The following is a 15,704-nucleotide window of genomic DNA, read 5'->3' as shown; positions in this document are numbered from 1 at the left end:
CTCATATTTATAACAGGAGTGGAATATTCATCTCTTCAATTGTATTTCATCATACATTGGGATCCTGGCTGATCCATTGTCCAGGTCAAGTTGCCCTCAGAAAATGGTGGTGGACATCACCTCAATCAGGTCACTCCTCATCTCCAGGAAAGTTGCTCAGACTCTGATCAGAGCTAATGTACTAAATGGAATGGAATTGGGGCAGCACGGTAGCATTGTGGATAGCACAATCGCTTCACAACTCCAGAGTCCCAGGTTCGATTCCGGCTTGGGTCACTGTCTGTGCGGAGTCTGCACATCCTCCCCGTGTGTGCGTGGGTTTCCTCCGGGTGCTCCGGTTTCCTCCCACAGTCCAAAGATGTGCAGTTTAGGTGGATTGGCCATGATACATTGCCCTTAGTGTCCAAAATTGCCCTTAGTGTTGGGTGGGGTTACTGGGTTATGGGGATTGGGTGGAGGTGTTAACCTTAGGTAGGATGCTCTTCCAGGAGCCAGTGCAGACTCGATGGGCCGAATGGCCTCCTTCTGCACTGTAAATTCTATGAAAAAAGACAAATTCACAGCAATACTTTCATTATCAGGAAATTCTACATTTTTAAATCATTCTGAGGACATTGTTGGGCAGGCCAGAATGTATTCCTTATCCCTAATAGTCATCTAGTGGTCTGGTAGTGTAATCAAAAATAATGAAATAATTTATCAGGTAATTATTTTGTATAAAAGAAACTTCGGTTTCCCTCTGAGGAGCCAGTTAGATGGACCGAATGGTGTTTCAAATCCAGATTAATGTTTGAGATCCCATAAAAACACTGGGAAACTCACCTCCTTGACAGTATTAATGTGACTGACCAGCTGATCTTCCCCATCTTAAAGTTATCAAAAGAAATACACAAATCCTGCATTGTCTCTCCATTTCAAATCTCCCATATCTTACCTTGGATTTCCTCTGCTCAGACATGGTTTTCCCCTCTCCGGTATTTGCCCAGCCACTCTCGAGTTGTACCCACCCCTTTCCGAGGTGGGGCACCTTATTTGTTTGAAGTTTTGTGTCCTTCTCCATCCCTCAGTCTTTTCAGTGAGCACCGGGTGTATTATTTCTTTCCTTTTTTGGGGGGTTGCCTCACAGACTACAATGAAGTCCAATCTCGGTTTAATATGTTCCTGTCAGCAACAATGTCTAATGTTTATGGTACTAATTTTTAAGAATCTTTTTATTGAAGATTTTCATTTATGACACACAGACACATTCAACATATTAGCCAGATACACAATTGTACCAACCATAATGGGCAGGATTCGCTGTCCCGCCGGCAACGGGATTCTCTATCCCACCAGCCAGCCAATGGGGTTTCCCATTGTGGGCAGACCCACGCCGTCGGGAAATCCCCGGGCGTGGGTACGCTGCTGGCACAAGGAAAATCCCGCCAGCAGAGAAAGCAGCCCAATAGATATAAATAAAATACACCATTATGCTAACCATAAAATAAATACAATTAAAATGAAAAATTTATAATAAAGCTAGTAAAAATGTGCTCAATTTACACAGTTGTAACAACTGTAGTAAAAATATAGTCAGAAATTACCCTGTTGTAAACTGAGGCAGATGAACACACAGAATAGTACCCCAGGAAGAAGCAAAGAAGGCGATAAAGTTTCGCCTGGAGAGTTTGCCCTTTGTCGGGCCGCGTTGCTGGAGTGCTGCTTGTGAACTCCTGCACCCGTGATGTAGGTAAACATTTTGCTTTCTCTTTGTAGTGTAGATCCTTCTTTTCAACCCACCTATTTGACACAAGCGTTTGGCTGCCTGTCCTAATATCTCAATGTGATCTTTTGTTTTATTACATCCCTGCAAAGCTCTTTGGACATTTTCTTGCATTAAAGGTGCTTATGTTGCTTTCGTTTGACATCAACAAGGCAGCGGGCCTGGTGCAGTGAGTATTACTGGCTTCACAACATGGAACAAACACTTTGGCACTGCTGTGCACCGAGAAGGTTCAGCAATGTTTTCTATTGTACTATTTTGGTACATGTCTATATTTGTGGAATATAAGTGAGTCAGGGTAAATATTGGGTTACTTGCAATAGTATGGTCTTCATTCTCTGACGCTCGCTCTACTTGTGCATCACCTTCTTTGTATGCCAATATGTTCAAGGTTAATTTCAAAGCCGTGGATAAGGCAGCAACTGGGAGTTTATATCTCTGGTTTACTAAAGGTTGTTATTTTAATCTGACTGTTTGGCTAGGTCCAGATCCCAAGTGTGGCTACAGCTAATTCACCATTTTCTGCACCAATTAATAGTGCATATTTAGAAGGTCTTTAAGGTAGAAATTTCCCCAAGATTTTCACACGGTTATTTTAATTTAATGGGGCTACCCGGCCAGAGAAAAGGTTTTAGGATTGTGATTAAAAGCTTGATGAGCCACACCGATTTTATGGAGAGTCTTGAGAAAAATATGAAGCGGCAGTGCAATTATGGGACGAAATTCCAGAGACTGGGGCTAGTGTAGCTGAAGGCACAAGCAGTAGTGGGTCAATGGGAAGAGAGAATGGACAAGAGGCCTGAGTCAGAGGAACATAGAACTTAGGAGCAGGCGTTAGCTGTTCAGCCCTTCAGCCTGCTTTGCCATTCAATAAGGTCATGGCTGATCTATCTGTCGACTCAACTCCACCTTCCTGTCTGTCCCCCATAATCTTTGACTCCCTTGTCCATCAAAAATCTCACTCCGCCTTGAATAAATTGATGTTTCCTAGTCTCCACTGCTTTCTGGGAAGCAAATTCCACAGAAGAATGACCCTCTGAGAGCCAAAGATTCTCCCCATCTCTGTCTTAAAAGGGAGACTTTTTCGAGAACTGTGTCCCCTAATTCTTGTCTCCCTATAAAAGGAAACGGCCTCCCAGTATCCACCCATCAGGTCCCCTCAGAATCTTACATATTTCAAAGTCCAATGGGTGTTGGCACAATCTGTTTATCCTTTCTTCATAAGATAAGCCCTCCATCCCAGAAATGAATCCAGTGGGCGGTATTCTCCGCTCCCGATAAAAATCGGGATGGCCGTCGTGTAATCAGCCGAGGTTCACAACGGCCTCGGGGCCCGCTCTCCGCACCTAATTCACCCCCACCTGGGGGGCTAGGAGTGGGCCCCCGTCGTTCCCGGCTGCGACCTCGTTGCGCCGGAAATGACGCGGAAACGGCGCTTTGCTGATGTCATCCGCGCATGCGCGGGTTGCCGGTTCCAACCCACGCATGCGCGGATGACATCAGCGCAGACGACACAAACCCGCGCATGCGCGGTGCCGGCTTTCTCCACCGCCGCCCAGCAAGACATGGCGGCTTGATCTTGCCGGGCGGCGGAGGGGAAAGAGTGCATCCCTTTTGGACGCATCCTCGACGATCGGTGGGCACCGATCGTGGGTCTGTCCCCTCCCGAACACAGTCACGGTGCTCCTGTCCAGATCGGGCCCCTGGCGCCCGTTTCACGAATGCAGCGACCAGGTGTGGTTGCTGCCGTGGTGAAACGGGCATGAAGCCGAGCGGTGATTTTTCCGAGTGGGGGTGTGGGGGGGCGGGGGGGGGGTGGGGGGGGGGGGGGGCGGGGGGTCGCTGGGGGAGAATCGCTGGGGGCGCCAGGGGGCATAAAAAATGTCGGGAGGCCCTCCCACGATTCTCCCACGGCACGTGGGGAGCGGAGAATTCTGCCCAGTGAACCTTCTCTGAACTGCTTCAAATAACTGCTAGCAATATGCTATTTTTCAAATAAGGAGGCTAAAACTGTACACCATACTGTGGTCTTACTAAGGCCCTGTACAGCTACAGTGAATCTTCTGTGCTTTTCTATTCCATTTCCCTTGCAACAAATGCCAACATTCCATTTGCCTTCTTCACCATTTGCTGTACCTGCCTACGAACTATTTGAATTCATGTATGAGGACACCTAGACCCTTCTGTACCATCGGGTTGAGAAATCGCAAGCTTTCTCCATTTGAGTGGTTCACTGCTTTTCCATTCTTTCTCCCAAAGTGGACACATTGACTATTTTTCTTTATTGTCCATCAGCTGTCAAATGTTTGTCCACTCGGTTAACCTATCTGTACCTCTTTGTAGACTCTTTACCTTCTCTTGACAATTTATTTTCCTATCTTTGTCTCATCAACGAATTTGGCTACCATATGTTTGGTTCCTTCATCCAAGTCATTGCTACAGATTTTAAATAGTTGACTGATCCCTGTGGCGCTTCAGTAGTTATGGCTTGTCAAGCCGAAGCAAGCCAATTTATCACTACTCTTTGCTTCTTGTTAGCTAACCAATCCATTATCCGTTCTAATGTTACCGTGTGCTCTTGTAAATGTCTTTTGGAAATCCAAGTACACCACATCTACAGGCTTCCCTTTATCCACCTTGTTATTCAAATGATTAATAAAGTAGTCAAACACAATTTTCCTTTCACAAAACAATGTTGATTCTGTGTGATTCCATTATGATTTTCTAAATATTCGGCTAGAACTTCCTTAATAGTGGATTCTAGAAATTTCCTTATGACAGATGTCACTAACTGGCCTATAGTTTCTGCTTTCTGTTTCCCTCCTTTCTTGAAAAAAAGTGTTAAATTAACTATTTTCTAAACCACTGAGGTATTACAGAATCTTAAGAAATTTTACAAGATTATAACCAGTGAATCTACTATTTCTACAGCCACTTCTTTTAAGACCCTAACATGTGTGCCATCTGGCCCTGGGGACTTATCAGCCTTTAGTTCCAATAGTTTTCCCATCACCATTTCCCTGGTGATTGTTTGAAGTTCCTCCCTCCTCTTCACCTCTTAATTTTGAAGTATCTTTGGGAAGTTTTCTAAGTCTTCTACAGTGAAGACCGACACAAAATTCCTGTTCAATGCCTCTAGCATTTCCTACTTTTCCCTTATCGATCCTTAGACTCACTACACCTGCTTTAGTTATTCTTTTCCTGTTTGAATACTTGTAAAACACTTACGATCTGTTTTTATATTACTAACTAGCTTTCACTCATACTCTATTTTCTCCCTCTTCGTTTTTCTTTTAGTCATTCTTTGCTGGTTTTTAAAGTCTAGTTTTCTTGCCCACCACCAATCTTTACAGATTTGCTCGGTGTTTCTTTACATTTAATAGATCCTTTAACTTTCTTAATTTAGCCACAGATGATGCATCTTTCACAAGAGTCTTTGTTTCTCACTGGGGTAATTCTTCATTAAATACCTTCTGTAAAAGTCTGCCACTGCATCTTTCCTGTCTAACTTTTAACATAGTTTCCCAGTTCACTTTAGCTGGCTATGTTTTCAAACCCATTTAATTATCTTTATTTGCTGGTGCATTAAGTTTATCTAGTCTTTCCTTAAAACTGAAGTGAAATTCTAACATACGATCGTTATCAGCTGGAAGCTCTAAAGCCTTTATTGGGTTATTGGTTAATCCCGTTTCATTGCTCATTACCTGCTTCTGAATAGTCTGCTCCCTGGTTGGCTCGAGAACACACTGTTCTGAGAAATTGTCCCAAATGAATTCATTTTCCCTTGATTATTGCGGTACCTTGTTTAAATGCCCCATGTATTTCTTTCGGTGTATATTCTCATGCAGTGTAACTACTCTTGGGAGCTCTACAGACTACTCCCACAAATGACCGTGTATCTTTTCTTTTCATATCATAACCCAAAACTGATTCTGTACCTTGCTCATTTGATCTATGGTCAGTTCCACTAGTGTTCTAATGTCATCTTTAATTAACAGTACTACCCCACCACCTTTTCCTAACTTCCTGCCTTTTCGAAATGTAAATACCCTTCAGTATTTGTGTCTAAGCCTTGGTCGCCCTGCAGCCATGTCTCCTTATGGCTATTGGGTCATACATTTTTTTCTACCTGTGTTAACGCCATCCATTTACTACAAATGCTGTGTGTGTTGAGGTGTAGAGGCTGTAACTCAGTCTTTTTCCATTTATGCAGTCTCTGACCTTATCTGCTGGTGCACTAAGTTTGTACGCTCTGTCTTTTTCTGGCACACTCTGGTTATCATCACCTAAATTGTTCCTCTGCTCTAACTCGTTGTCTCCTGTTGATTCACTATGTCTTCTCTCACACCCTTCCCAACTCCCCTACCACTCTAGCTCACTGGCCTGGAGTTTATTGTTCTGTTTTTCCCAGTTTTTGAAATTTCAGGCAGCACGGTAGCATTGTGGATAGCACAATCGCTTCACAGCTCCAGGGTCCCAGGTTCGATTCCGGCTTGGGTCACTGTCTGTGCGGAGTCTGCACATCCTCCCCGTGTGTGCGTGGGTTTCCTCTGGGTGCTCCGGTTTCCTCCCACAGTCCAAAGATGTGCAGGTTAGGTGGATTGACCATGATAAATTGCCCTTAGTGTCCAAAATTGCCCTTAGTGTTGGGTGGGGTTACTGGGTTATGGGGATAGGGTGGCGGTGTTAACCTTGGGTAGGGTGCTCTTTCCAGGAGCCAGTGCAGACTCGATGGGCCGAATGGCCTCCTTCTGCACTGTAAATTCTATGTAAACATGTAGAGATTCTTCCTGACCTTAAACCTGGCACTGTTTTCACCTTTGTCTGCTTTGATCTGAGGTATTTTTCATCCACTGTGCATTCACTATTAGGAACGTGGTTCAGAACAAGACCTCAAAATTAAATAGGGGAAGATCATTCAACCCATGCATACTGTTGAGTCTTTAGGTGAAAAGCAAATTACTGCAGATGCTGGAATCTGAAACGAAAGGGAAAATGCTGGAAAATCTCAGCAAGTCTGAGTCTTTGGGTGTTTTTTGCCTGACAGTTTATTTTTGAGATTGGCCTGCAGGGAAAGAGACAATTTCATTTATATAATACCCTTCCACTACCTCAGGCCCTTACAGCCAAGGAAATACTTTAAAATTGTAGTCATTTTTCTAATGTAGAAAAGGAAGCTGTCAATCTGCTCGTAGAAAGGTCCCATAACAGCAATGGCTAGATGATCAGTCATTATGGTTGAGTGACAAGTCTTCTCTCTTTGGTTAGCACTCGCTAACGAATATGTTTGTCCAGCTAAGAAACTTAATGTTACTGTTCATGGGTTCTGTGGTTCCTTGCGTGGCTGATATGGCTGAACCTGGAGCCACATCTTCTACCACACCCATGGCAGGTGTTTCCAGGAGGTGGGATTGTTCCTTGGACTCTAGGTTTCTGGTATTCCTTTCTCAGACTCCTTTACCGGGCCTCAACTTGCTGTGGGGTGTCCTGGAAGAGTATTGTCCCTTCAATCAGGAGGTTCCTCCAAATACGTCTGTTCTGATCTAGGGTCTCCCAGTCATCGACTTCTATGTTGCAATTCTTGAGCTAAGCCTTAAAGGTGTCCTTGAAGAGGTTCCTTTGTCCTCCTCTTGTTTGGGATCAATCCTTGAGCTGGTCGAAGATGATTTGCTTTGGTAGTCTCCTTTAGTCTGAGATTGTGTCCTCTGGTTCTAGTTTTTCCTACAAGTGGAAACATCCTCCCCACGTCCACTCTATCAAAACCTGTAGCTTTCAATAAGATCCCCCCTCATCCTTCTAAACTCTAACGTGTACAGACCCAGGGTCCTCAACCGTTCCTCATACGACAAGCTGTTCATTCCAGGGATCATTCTTGTGACCCTCCGGGCAGCACGGTGGCGCAGTGGTTAGCACTGCTGCCTCACTGCACCGAGGTCCCAGGTTCGATCCCGCCTCTGGGTCACTGTCCATGTGGCGTTTGCACATTATCCCCGTATTTGCGTGGGTTTCGCCCTCACAACCCAAAAAGATGTGCAGGGTAGGTGTATTGATCACAGTAAATTGGCCCTTAATTGGAAAAAATTAATTGGGTACACTATATTAAAAAAATGTAAAAATTAATTGGGTACACTATATTAAAAAAATGTAAAAATTCTTGTGAACCTTCTCTGGAGTCTTTGCAAGGCCAGCACATCCTTCCTTAGATACGGGGCCCAGAACTGCTCACAATACTCCAAATGGGGTCTGACCAAACCTTAAGGGCTATGGGGAGAGAGCGGGTAAATGGAGTTGAAATCAACCATGATTGAATGGTGGAGTGGACTCGATGGGCCGAATGACCTTACTTCCACTCCTATGTCTTATGGTCTTATGGTCTTATACAGCCTCAGAAGTATGTCCCTAGTACACCTGTCCTTCCAGCTGATGCAGAGAACAGATGTGGCCTCAGTTTAATGTCTCGTTTGAAAGATAGCGTCTCCACCCCCTTGAACCCACAATATTCTTGCACTGGCACGAATGTTACTGAACCATGGTCGTATTCTGGTCCTGTGCTTTCATGTGTTGGCATGACGCAAATTAGGATGATGGTTATTTTCTCTTGAAGAATGAGCACACAGTCTAAATGATGGCAGTTAACCCGTGTCTCTGGCTGTTTTGCAGGGGCTGCTGGAGATGAATATGGTGTTGCCCACCCCAGACAGTGATGAAAAGAATGGATTGAACCTATTGCGCAGGCTGTGGGTTTCCCAGTTTGATGTGGATGAGGAGACCAGACTGCAGGCTAAAAAGTAAGGAACCACCTTATTTGTGAACTACTAGGACATTTACCTTTGGAGGTCTTAAATGAGCGTTGATGTTCAAAGTCCAATACTACTTTATTAAATGGCACATGATATATTGTTGGGGCTCTTATTTTACCTTCAAATAAGATTCGATAGTCCGGTTGATTGGAGGTATCAAAATACAATTTTATTGCTAATTATTCACTTGAATACACTTGGTTAAGAATTGAATCAAAGCTTAGAAGTGAAATATTAAACGATACATAGAAAGGGTCGGACTCATGGCAAAAAGCATAAAACATAAAGAAATCACAAACAGATATATAAATCAAGAATTCAGGAATGCAGGAATTCAGGAACAAGACTTCGACCACGATGTCTCACTTTTAAGGGAATTCTTATCTCTAGTTTAATCCCTCATTTACTCTCATTGGTTTCTAATTCTAAGCTGAGATCTCCTGGTTTTTTCAAATGGATATCTGTTACTTATAGGATTATTTATTACTCAACATTGAACATTACTTAATATTAACTGGTGCTATCAAGACTAGCTCAGTGTCTGTGCGCAGCCTTAGGAAAATTACTGGTTATGTTTCTCATGCCACAGATGTGCCCGGAGACCCTGCTGTAACTGATTAGTTCATACATTCTTATTGCTGAATACACTGAAATACAATGGCTAATTCATCATGTGAAACATTGACTGAAACAATGTCTGGATTCCCGCAATGTAATTCATTATGTGAAACAATGACTGGATTCTCACAATCAAGATACTTTTTGCCTCTCTGCTACATGCATTCAATTAGCACCTAAAACTATGAATAAATCAATAAATCAACGCTCTATCATATGCCGTTGCTAGTTAAAGATGAAATGGCTGATCAGGCTCAATCATGAATGAGAGTTCCAGTTCCATTTTAATATCCAACCTTCAGCTAACTCAAGAACTCATTGCGTTGTAACTTTGAAATGTTACAATTAATATATAGTGATTATCTTTAGCTTCAGTACCCTTGTGCCTTCAATGGTCTGCTTCTGTGGTAAACGTAATACAAAGAATCAAATGACAGCAATAAACTTCAAAGAGTTGTGAACACAGCCCAGCCCACCACACGAACCTGCCTCCCATCTATTGACTCCATCTACACATCCTGCTGCCTGGGGAAAGTGGGCAGCATAATCAAAGACCCCTCCCACCCGGCTTACTCACTTTTCCAACTTCTTCCATCGGGCAGGAGATACAAAAGTTTCTATACAACATGTGCAGTACTAATGCACCTCTGAGTCATACACACTATGAAGTTTTAGCCTCGATTAGCTCACTGGGCTAAATCGCTGGCTTTTAAAGTAGACCAAACAGGCCAGCAGCACTGTTCGATTCCCGTACCAGCCTCCCCGGACAGGCAGCGGTATGTGGCGACTAGGGGCTTTTCACAGTAACTTCATTGAAGCCTACTCGTGACAATAAGCGATTTTCAATTTTGGGGCAGCAGGGTAGCATGGTGGTTACCATAAATGCTTCACAGCTCCAGGGTCCCAGGTTCGATTCCCGGCTGGGTCACTGTCTGTGTGGAGTCTGCACGTCCTCCCCCTGTGTGCGTGGGTTTCCTCCGGGTGCTCTGGTTTCCTCCCACAGTCCAAAGATGTGCGGGTTAGGTGGATTGGCCATGCTAAATTGCCCGTAGTGTGCTAATAAAAGTAAGGTTAACCCAACCCAGTTGTTGGGTTACGGGTATAGGGTGGATACGTGGGTTTGAGTAGGGTGATCATGGCTCGGCACAACATTGAGGGCCGAAGGGCCTGTTCTGTGCTGTACTGTTCTATGTTCTAAGTTCTAGAATGGACTGCAGATCTGTCCTGGGTTAACTTGCTGAGGGTGTGGGACTTCCAGTGATGGCCATGGAGTGAGCGGTCACACATTTGGTGGCTCCTGCTTAAGGCAGAATTGTTTGGTCCTTGTTACCCGTTCAAGAGGGTGTTTTGCTGGTACAAAGTGCAGGAGCAGATAGAGCCAAGAATTCTTTGGGTGGGCATGTCTGAGCCCTATCAAACAAGGAGCGCAACTGTAAAGGGGCACCGGTCAAAGCAGGAGATTTCAAGGAGTGCGGTCGAAAGAAAGGTAGCGGAGAGCTCTGTGGGATCATTGCCTGCTCAGTGGTCCACGGAACAGCCGGTGGAGTTTTTGACGGCAAAGGCAAGAGACCTCTGAAGACCTGGCTACGGTGGCTGACCTGATTCGGGAGTGGAGCAGAGTTTGGAAGCACATAGTGCGTCACTCTGAAAAGTGGAAGAGTTGGATGTGGACCAGAGAACCAGTTGGCCTCGTTGGCGGCAGAGGTTACGCTGGTGGCAGACGGCCAAAGGAAGCTGAGAGAGAAAGTGGATGATTTGGTAAATCGGTTGAAGAGGCAGAATCTCCAGATTGTGGGATTGCCCGGAAGCATTGAGGGAACACAGGCCACAAAGTATGTACCCAACATCCCTGGGGAGCGGGGGGCTTTGACTGACCCCACTCCCTCACCACCCAGGTGGATTGAGCTGCAAAGGTCGCTGAGGAGGAGACCGAAGGCGGATGAGCCACCGAGGGCGATGGTGGTACAACTGCACAAACATTTTGAAGATTTTGTGGTGGCCAACGAAGACTAAGAAGAGCACCTGGGAAGGGAATGTGATTCAGATCTACCAGGATGTGGGTGCAGAGTTGAAGTGCTGGGCTGGGTTTAACAGGGTCTACATCAGGGGTGGGCAAACTTTTCCGTGCAAGGGCCACATTCAGAAATTCACAATTTTAAAGGGCCGCATAGTATATTAAGTAAAATAATTACTTCACCCGGTTATGATTCTGGGCGCCTCATATAGAACATAGAACAGTACAGCACAGAACAGGCCCTTCGGCCCTCGACGTTGTGCCGAGCAATGATCACCCTACTCAAGTCAACGTATCCACCCTATACCAGTAAGTAACCCAACAGCCCCCCCCCCCAACCACCATTAACCTTAAAAAAAATTTTTTAAAAAAATTTTTATTTTTTTTTAATGACTTGGTGGGCCGCATAAAGACCTTTGGCGGGCCGCATGCGGCCCGCGGGCCGTAGTTTGCCCACCCCTGGTCTACATGGACATGCTGGAGGAGCTGGTTTTTGAGACCATAGACATTGGAGGGGGGGGGGGGTTTGCCGTTTTTCGGTTGGGTTGAATGTTGTATGTGTGGGTATAAGGGGGAAGGTGTAGGAATGGGTGCGAAGGAGTAGGGGGGTTATGAGGGAAGTTGCTTTGAGTTCGGGCCCCCATGCTAGCGGATAGGCTAGTTAACAGGAGTGAAGTGGAGGATAGATCTGTTGCAGGGTTGGGGGGGGGGGAGCGGAGGAGTTGCTGATATGGATGGAGTTAGTGTGGCGCAGTTGCTTGAGGGGAGTTGGTGGTGGACATCTTGGGGAGGCCCTAGGGGGGCATAAGGCGTATATCTGGGGGGTGCTGGTCCAGCTGATTATGTGGAATGGTCGGGGATTAAATGAGCCGGTTAAGAGGTCATGGGTGATCCCGCATTTGAGGAGTCTGAAGGCAGATGTTGTGTTTTTGCAAGAGACTCACTTAAAGGTGGCGCATCAGGTGAGGTTGGGGAAGGGATGGGTGGGGCAGGTGTTTCATTTGGGGCTCGATATGAAGACTGGTGGGGGTGACTAATAAGAGGGTGTCCTTTGCGATAGAGAGCATAGTGGCGGATCTGGTAGGTAAATTTCTGATGGTGTGCGGGAGGTTGGAGGGAGTGCCCGTGGTGCTGGTTAACATTTATGCCCCAAATTGGGATGATGGGGTGTTTAAGCGGAATCCTGGCAAAGATCCTGGTCCTGGACACGCACCAGCTGATTCATGGGGCAGGATTTTAACACTGTGTTGGATCCAAGGCTGTACAGGTCATGCCCCAGACATATGTGGGTATTGGCAATAGCAAAACTGCTGGATGGAATGAAGAAGGACTTTAGGAGGTGGGATGTGTTGCCTTTGTCATTGGCTGGATGAGTCCAGACAGTATAGATGACGGTGCTCCCAAAGTTTTTTTTTCTGTTTCAGAATCTCCTGATTTTTCTATCCAAGTATTTTTTTAGCATGATACTGGGGTTCATGTGGGTGGGTAAGGTTCTCCCAGCCAGGAGGGTTTTTTTGAAATGGGATTGGTAGACCGGGGGCGGGAGGAAAGACCTGCACATGAGGGACTTCTTGAGAAAGGAGTCTGGTTCATTCCTGCGGCTGCCGCCTTCAGCAGTACAGGGCAAGCTTCTGCCCGAAGATGAGATAGGCAAGGGCATGGTGTCAGATGTATATGGGGGGCTGATGGAGAGACAGGGTGCCTCGGTGGAGGAGGTCCAGTGCGAGTGGGAAGAGGAGTTGGGAGGCGTGATGCAAGCCGGGGTGTGGAGTGAGGCTCTGCGGAGGATAAATTAATCCTCGTCCTACACAAGACTGAGTCTCGTACAGTTTAAGGTGGTGCATAGGCCACATCTCTTGGAGTCTAAGATGGGTCAGTTTTTTCCAGGGGTGGGGGATAGGGGTAAGTGCTGTGCAGGGAGACCGGTGAACCATGTCCATATTTTTTGGGATGTCTGAAGTTGGAGGCATTCTGGAAAGAGTTTGCAAACGTAATGTTGAAGATATTGGGAATGGAGGTGGCGCCGAGCTTGTGGGTCGTGTTATTTCTGTTATTGGAGAGAGAGGCTCACATGGTAGCCTTTGCCTCCCTGATGGCACGGAGGCCAATCTTTTTGTGCTGGCAGGACTCGGAACCGCCAAAGGCAGGGGCATGAGTGAGCGACTGGGCAGAATTCCTCCACTGGAAAAAAAAACTACGCTCGCCATAAGAGGGGCTGAGGGAGGGATTCTCCACGAGGTGGAGGCTGTATATTGACTTCTTTAAGGGACAGTAGCGTGTCGTGGGGGGAGGGGGGGTTGTGTTCTGTTTGGGTGTGCGGGTGCTGGCGGTAAAAGGAAGAATGGAGGGGGTGGTATGGGGGGATAGGGGAAATTGTGTCTGATTAATTGCTGATCTTGTTTGTCCATTTCTGTTCTGTATATATTTGAAAATACATCCCAATAAAATACTTTTCCAAAAAAAACTTACTGGGGTGCAGCAATAGATCTCGCCATCTTCGGCTGCGCAGGAAAGAAATTGGGAGTTCCTCCTCCTGATCACCATTTAATAACTTGTGCTAGTAAGTGTGCATCAAGAGGGAGGACAGTTGGTGAGGACAGGATTGCATTGGCTGTGATGTTTCCCATGGTTGAATGCCCAGCTAATATTTGGACGAAAGTGCACACCTGAACATTGGGTACAGCCGAGGTATTGGAGGGTACTTGATGCCTGTGGTATCTTCATCTGGCTGGAGTTGATGCCTTTGCAAGAGGATTAAATTAGCGCAAAGAATGGACGGCATGATGGCACAATAGTTAGCACTGCTGCGGCACAGCGCTGAGGACCCGGGTTCGATCCCGGCCCCGGGTCACTGCCCGTGTGGAGTTTGCAGATTCCCTGTGTTTGCGTGGTTCTCACCCCCACAACCCAAAGATGTGCAGGCTAGGTGGATTGGCCATGCTAAATTGCCCCTTAATTGGGGAAAAAAGAATTGGATACTCTTTAATTTAAAAAAAATTTAATTACCGCAAAGAAGTGTGTGGAACTCCAGGTTTCTTGTTTCCACCTCTGTCTAATGACATCTTGGAGTTCTCCGCGTTATCGGTCTGTCTCTGCTCTTCTGTAATCTTTACTCCTTTTCAGGTTGTGGGACGCCATGGGGCTGGAGCTACAGCCAAATCTCTGTTCGTTGCTGATTAAGGATGTGATATACCACGAGGATGCAACACGCCAAGCAGGAGCAGCAGCGTTGTCTAATGCCGTGGCAGAATATCAGAGTCAGGCTGCTGAAGTGATGGCCAAGCTGATTGAAATTTACCAGGAGAAACTTTACGTAAGGTCACTTCAGATAAGTGTGGGAAAAGAATGTTCAGGGTTTGGGGGAAATTTGGAAACAAAGGTTGCTGGACTTTCTTCTTTGCTAACTGAGGGTGTGGAAAGGATCAAGAGATGGAAGGATCAAGGCAAATAAGAAACCGGAAGTTTGATGTGGTGAAGCACAAAAGGAACAAGTTTAAATGGTCTATGCTCATATAAACTTTTAAAATTAGTAATACAGGGAGATAGTTGAAGTATTGATCTTGATATTAAAGAAATATGATTGCAAGTGGAAGGTGCACAAGAGAACAAATTAAGATTCCTAGTTTTCTTTTTTAGAAAATATTTTATTGAAGCATTTGTAATTTTCACAGTTTAACACATTAAGAATCCTAGTTTTGAAGGTAGATTAAGCCTGGTCACTGCTGTTGTGTGGACATCTAGGTTGTGAGAACTATTTATTGTCAAAATTAGAATGTAGTGCACATCAGCATCTAGGTTGTTACAGTACAGGAGACTGCATTGCATATACATTTCTCATTTTGTAGAGTGCAAAGTGTTTGGAAGCTTTTTTTTCTCACACTTTTTCAATCTTTGTTTTGCATGCTTGTTATTTTTCTTGCGTTGTATTTAGTTCCTGAAAATTGCTGATAAATTGGTTGTTTTGTTTTGAACAGAGACCACCTCCTGTGTTGGATGCCCTTGGTCGCGTAATATCTGAATCTCCACCTGACCAGTGGGAAGCCAGGTACTGTGTCCGAGCATTTGATAATGAAAGCTGACGAAAGTGAAGTGCTATTTTTTTCCTCCAATTTCCTCTCTTTACTCTTTTTGAACCTTCCTGCCCCCTGACCCCAGGACCACAATCTGAACTCCAATTTTAAAAAATGATTCTTAGGCAGCAGGTGTCACTGGCAAGGCAATCATTTTTATTCCCCTCAAGGTAGTTTGGTGAATAGCCTAGTTGAGGTTGGGGGTTGCTCAATTTTGACCCAGTGGCCCTAAAGGAATAACAATACATGCCTAAGTCAGGATGGTGAATGATTTGGAGGCGATATGTTCCGTAAGCGGGAGTTTCCCTCCAGTCTCCCACCTAAAATATTCTTGTGTGACCAGGGTAGTGGCTTTGTGCAAGGCATTTGACTGGAAAGGGAATTGCTGCTGAACCAAATCTTGAATTTCCGTATACCTGAATTTCCAACAGGGATCAATG

General features: G+C 45.4%; 1 protein-coding gene across 1 annotated transcript in view; it reads left to right on the top strand.

Moving 5' to 3' along the window:
• The window catches only part of gcn1 (GCN1 activator of EIF2AK4), a 175,491-nt gene that overhangs the window by 108,648 nt on the left and 51,139 nt on the right, over nt 1-15,704 (top strand). Inside the window, exons 29-31 of the mRNA XM_038793220.1 lie at nt 8,423-8,550; nt 14,318-14,507; nt 15,169-15,239. Of these exons, the coding sequence (XP_038649148.1) occupies nt 8,423-8,550; nt 14,318-14,507; nt 15,169-15,239 (389 nt within the window). The remainder of the gene's footprint in view (nt 1-8,422; nt 8,551-14,317; nt 14,508-15,168; nt 15,240-15,704) is intronic.

This window comes from Scyliorhinus canicula, chromosome 1, assembly GCF_902713615.1.
Source record: "Scyliorhinus canicula chromosome 1, sScyCan1.1, whole genome shotgun sequence".
Taxonomy (NCBI): domain Eukaryota; kingdom Metazoa; phylum Chordata; class Chondrichthyes; order Carcharhiniformes; family Scyliorhinidae; genus Scyliorhinus; species Scyliorhinus canicula.
The sequence above is the reverse complement of the archived record's forward strand: the minus strand, read 5'-3'. Positions and strand labels throughout refer to the sequence as shown.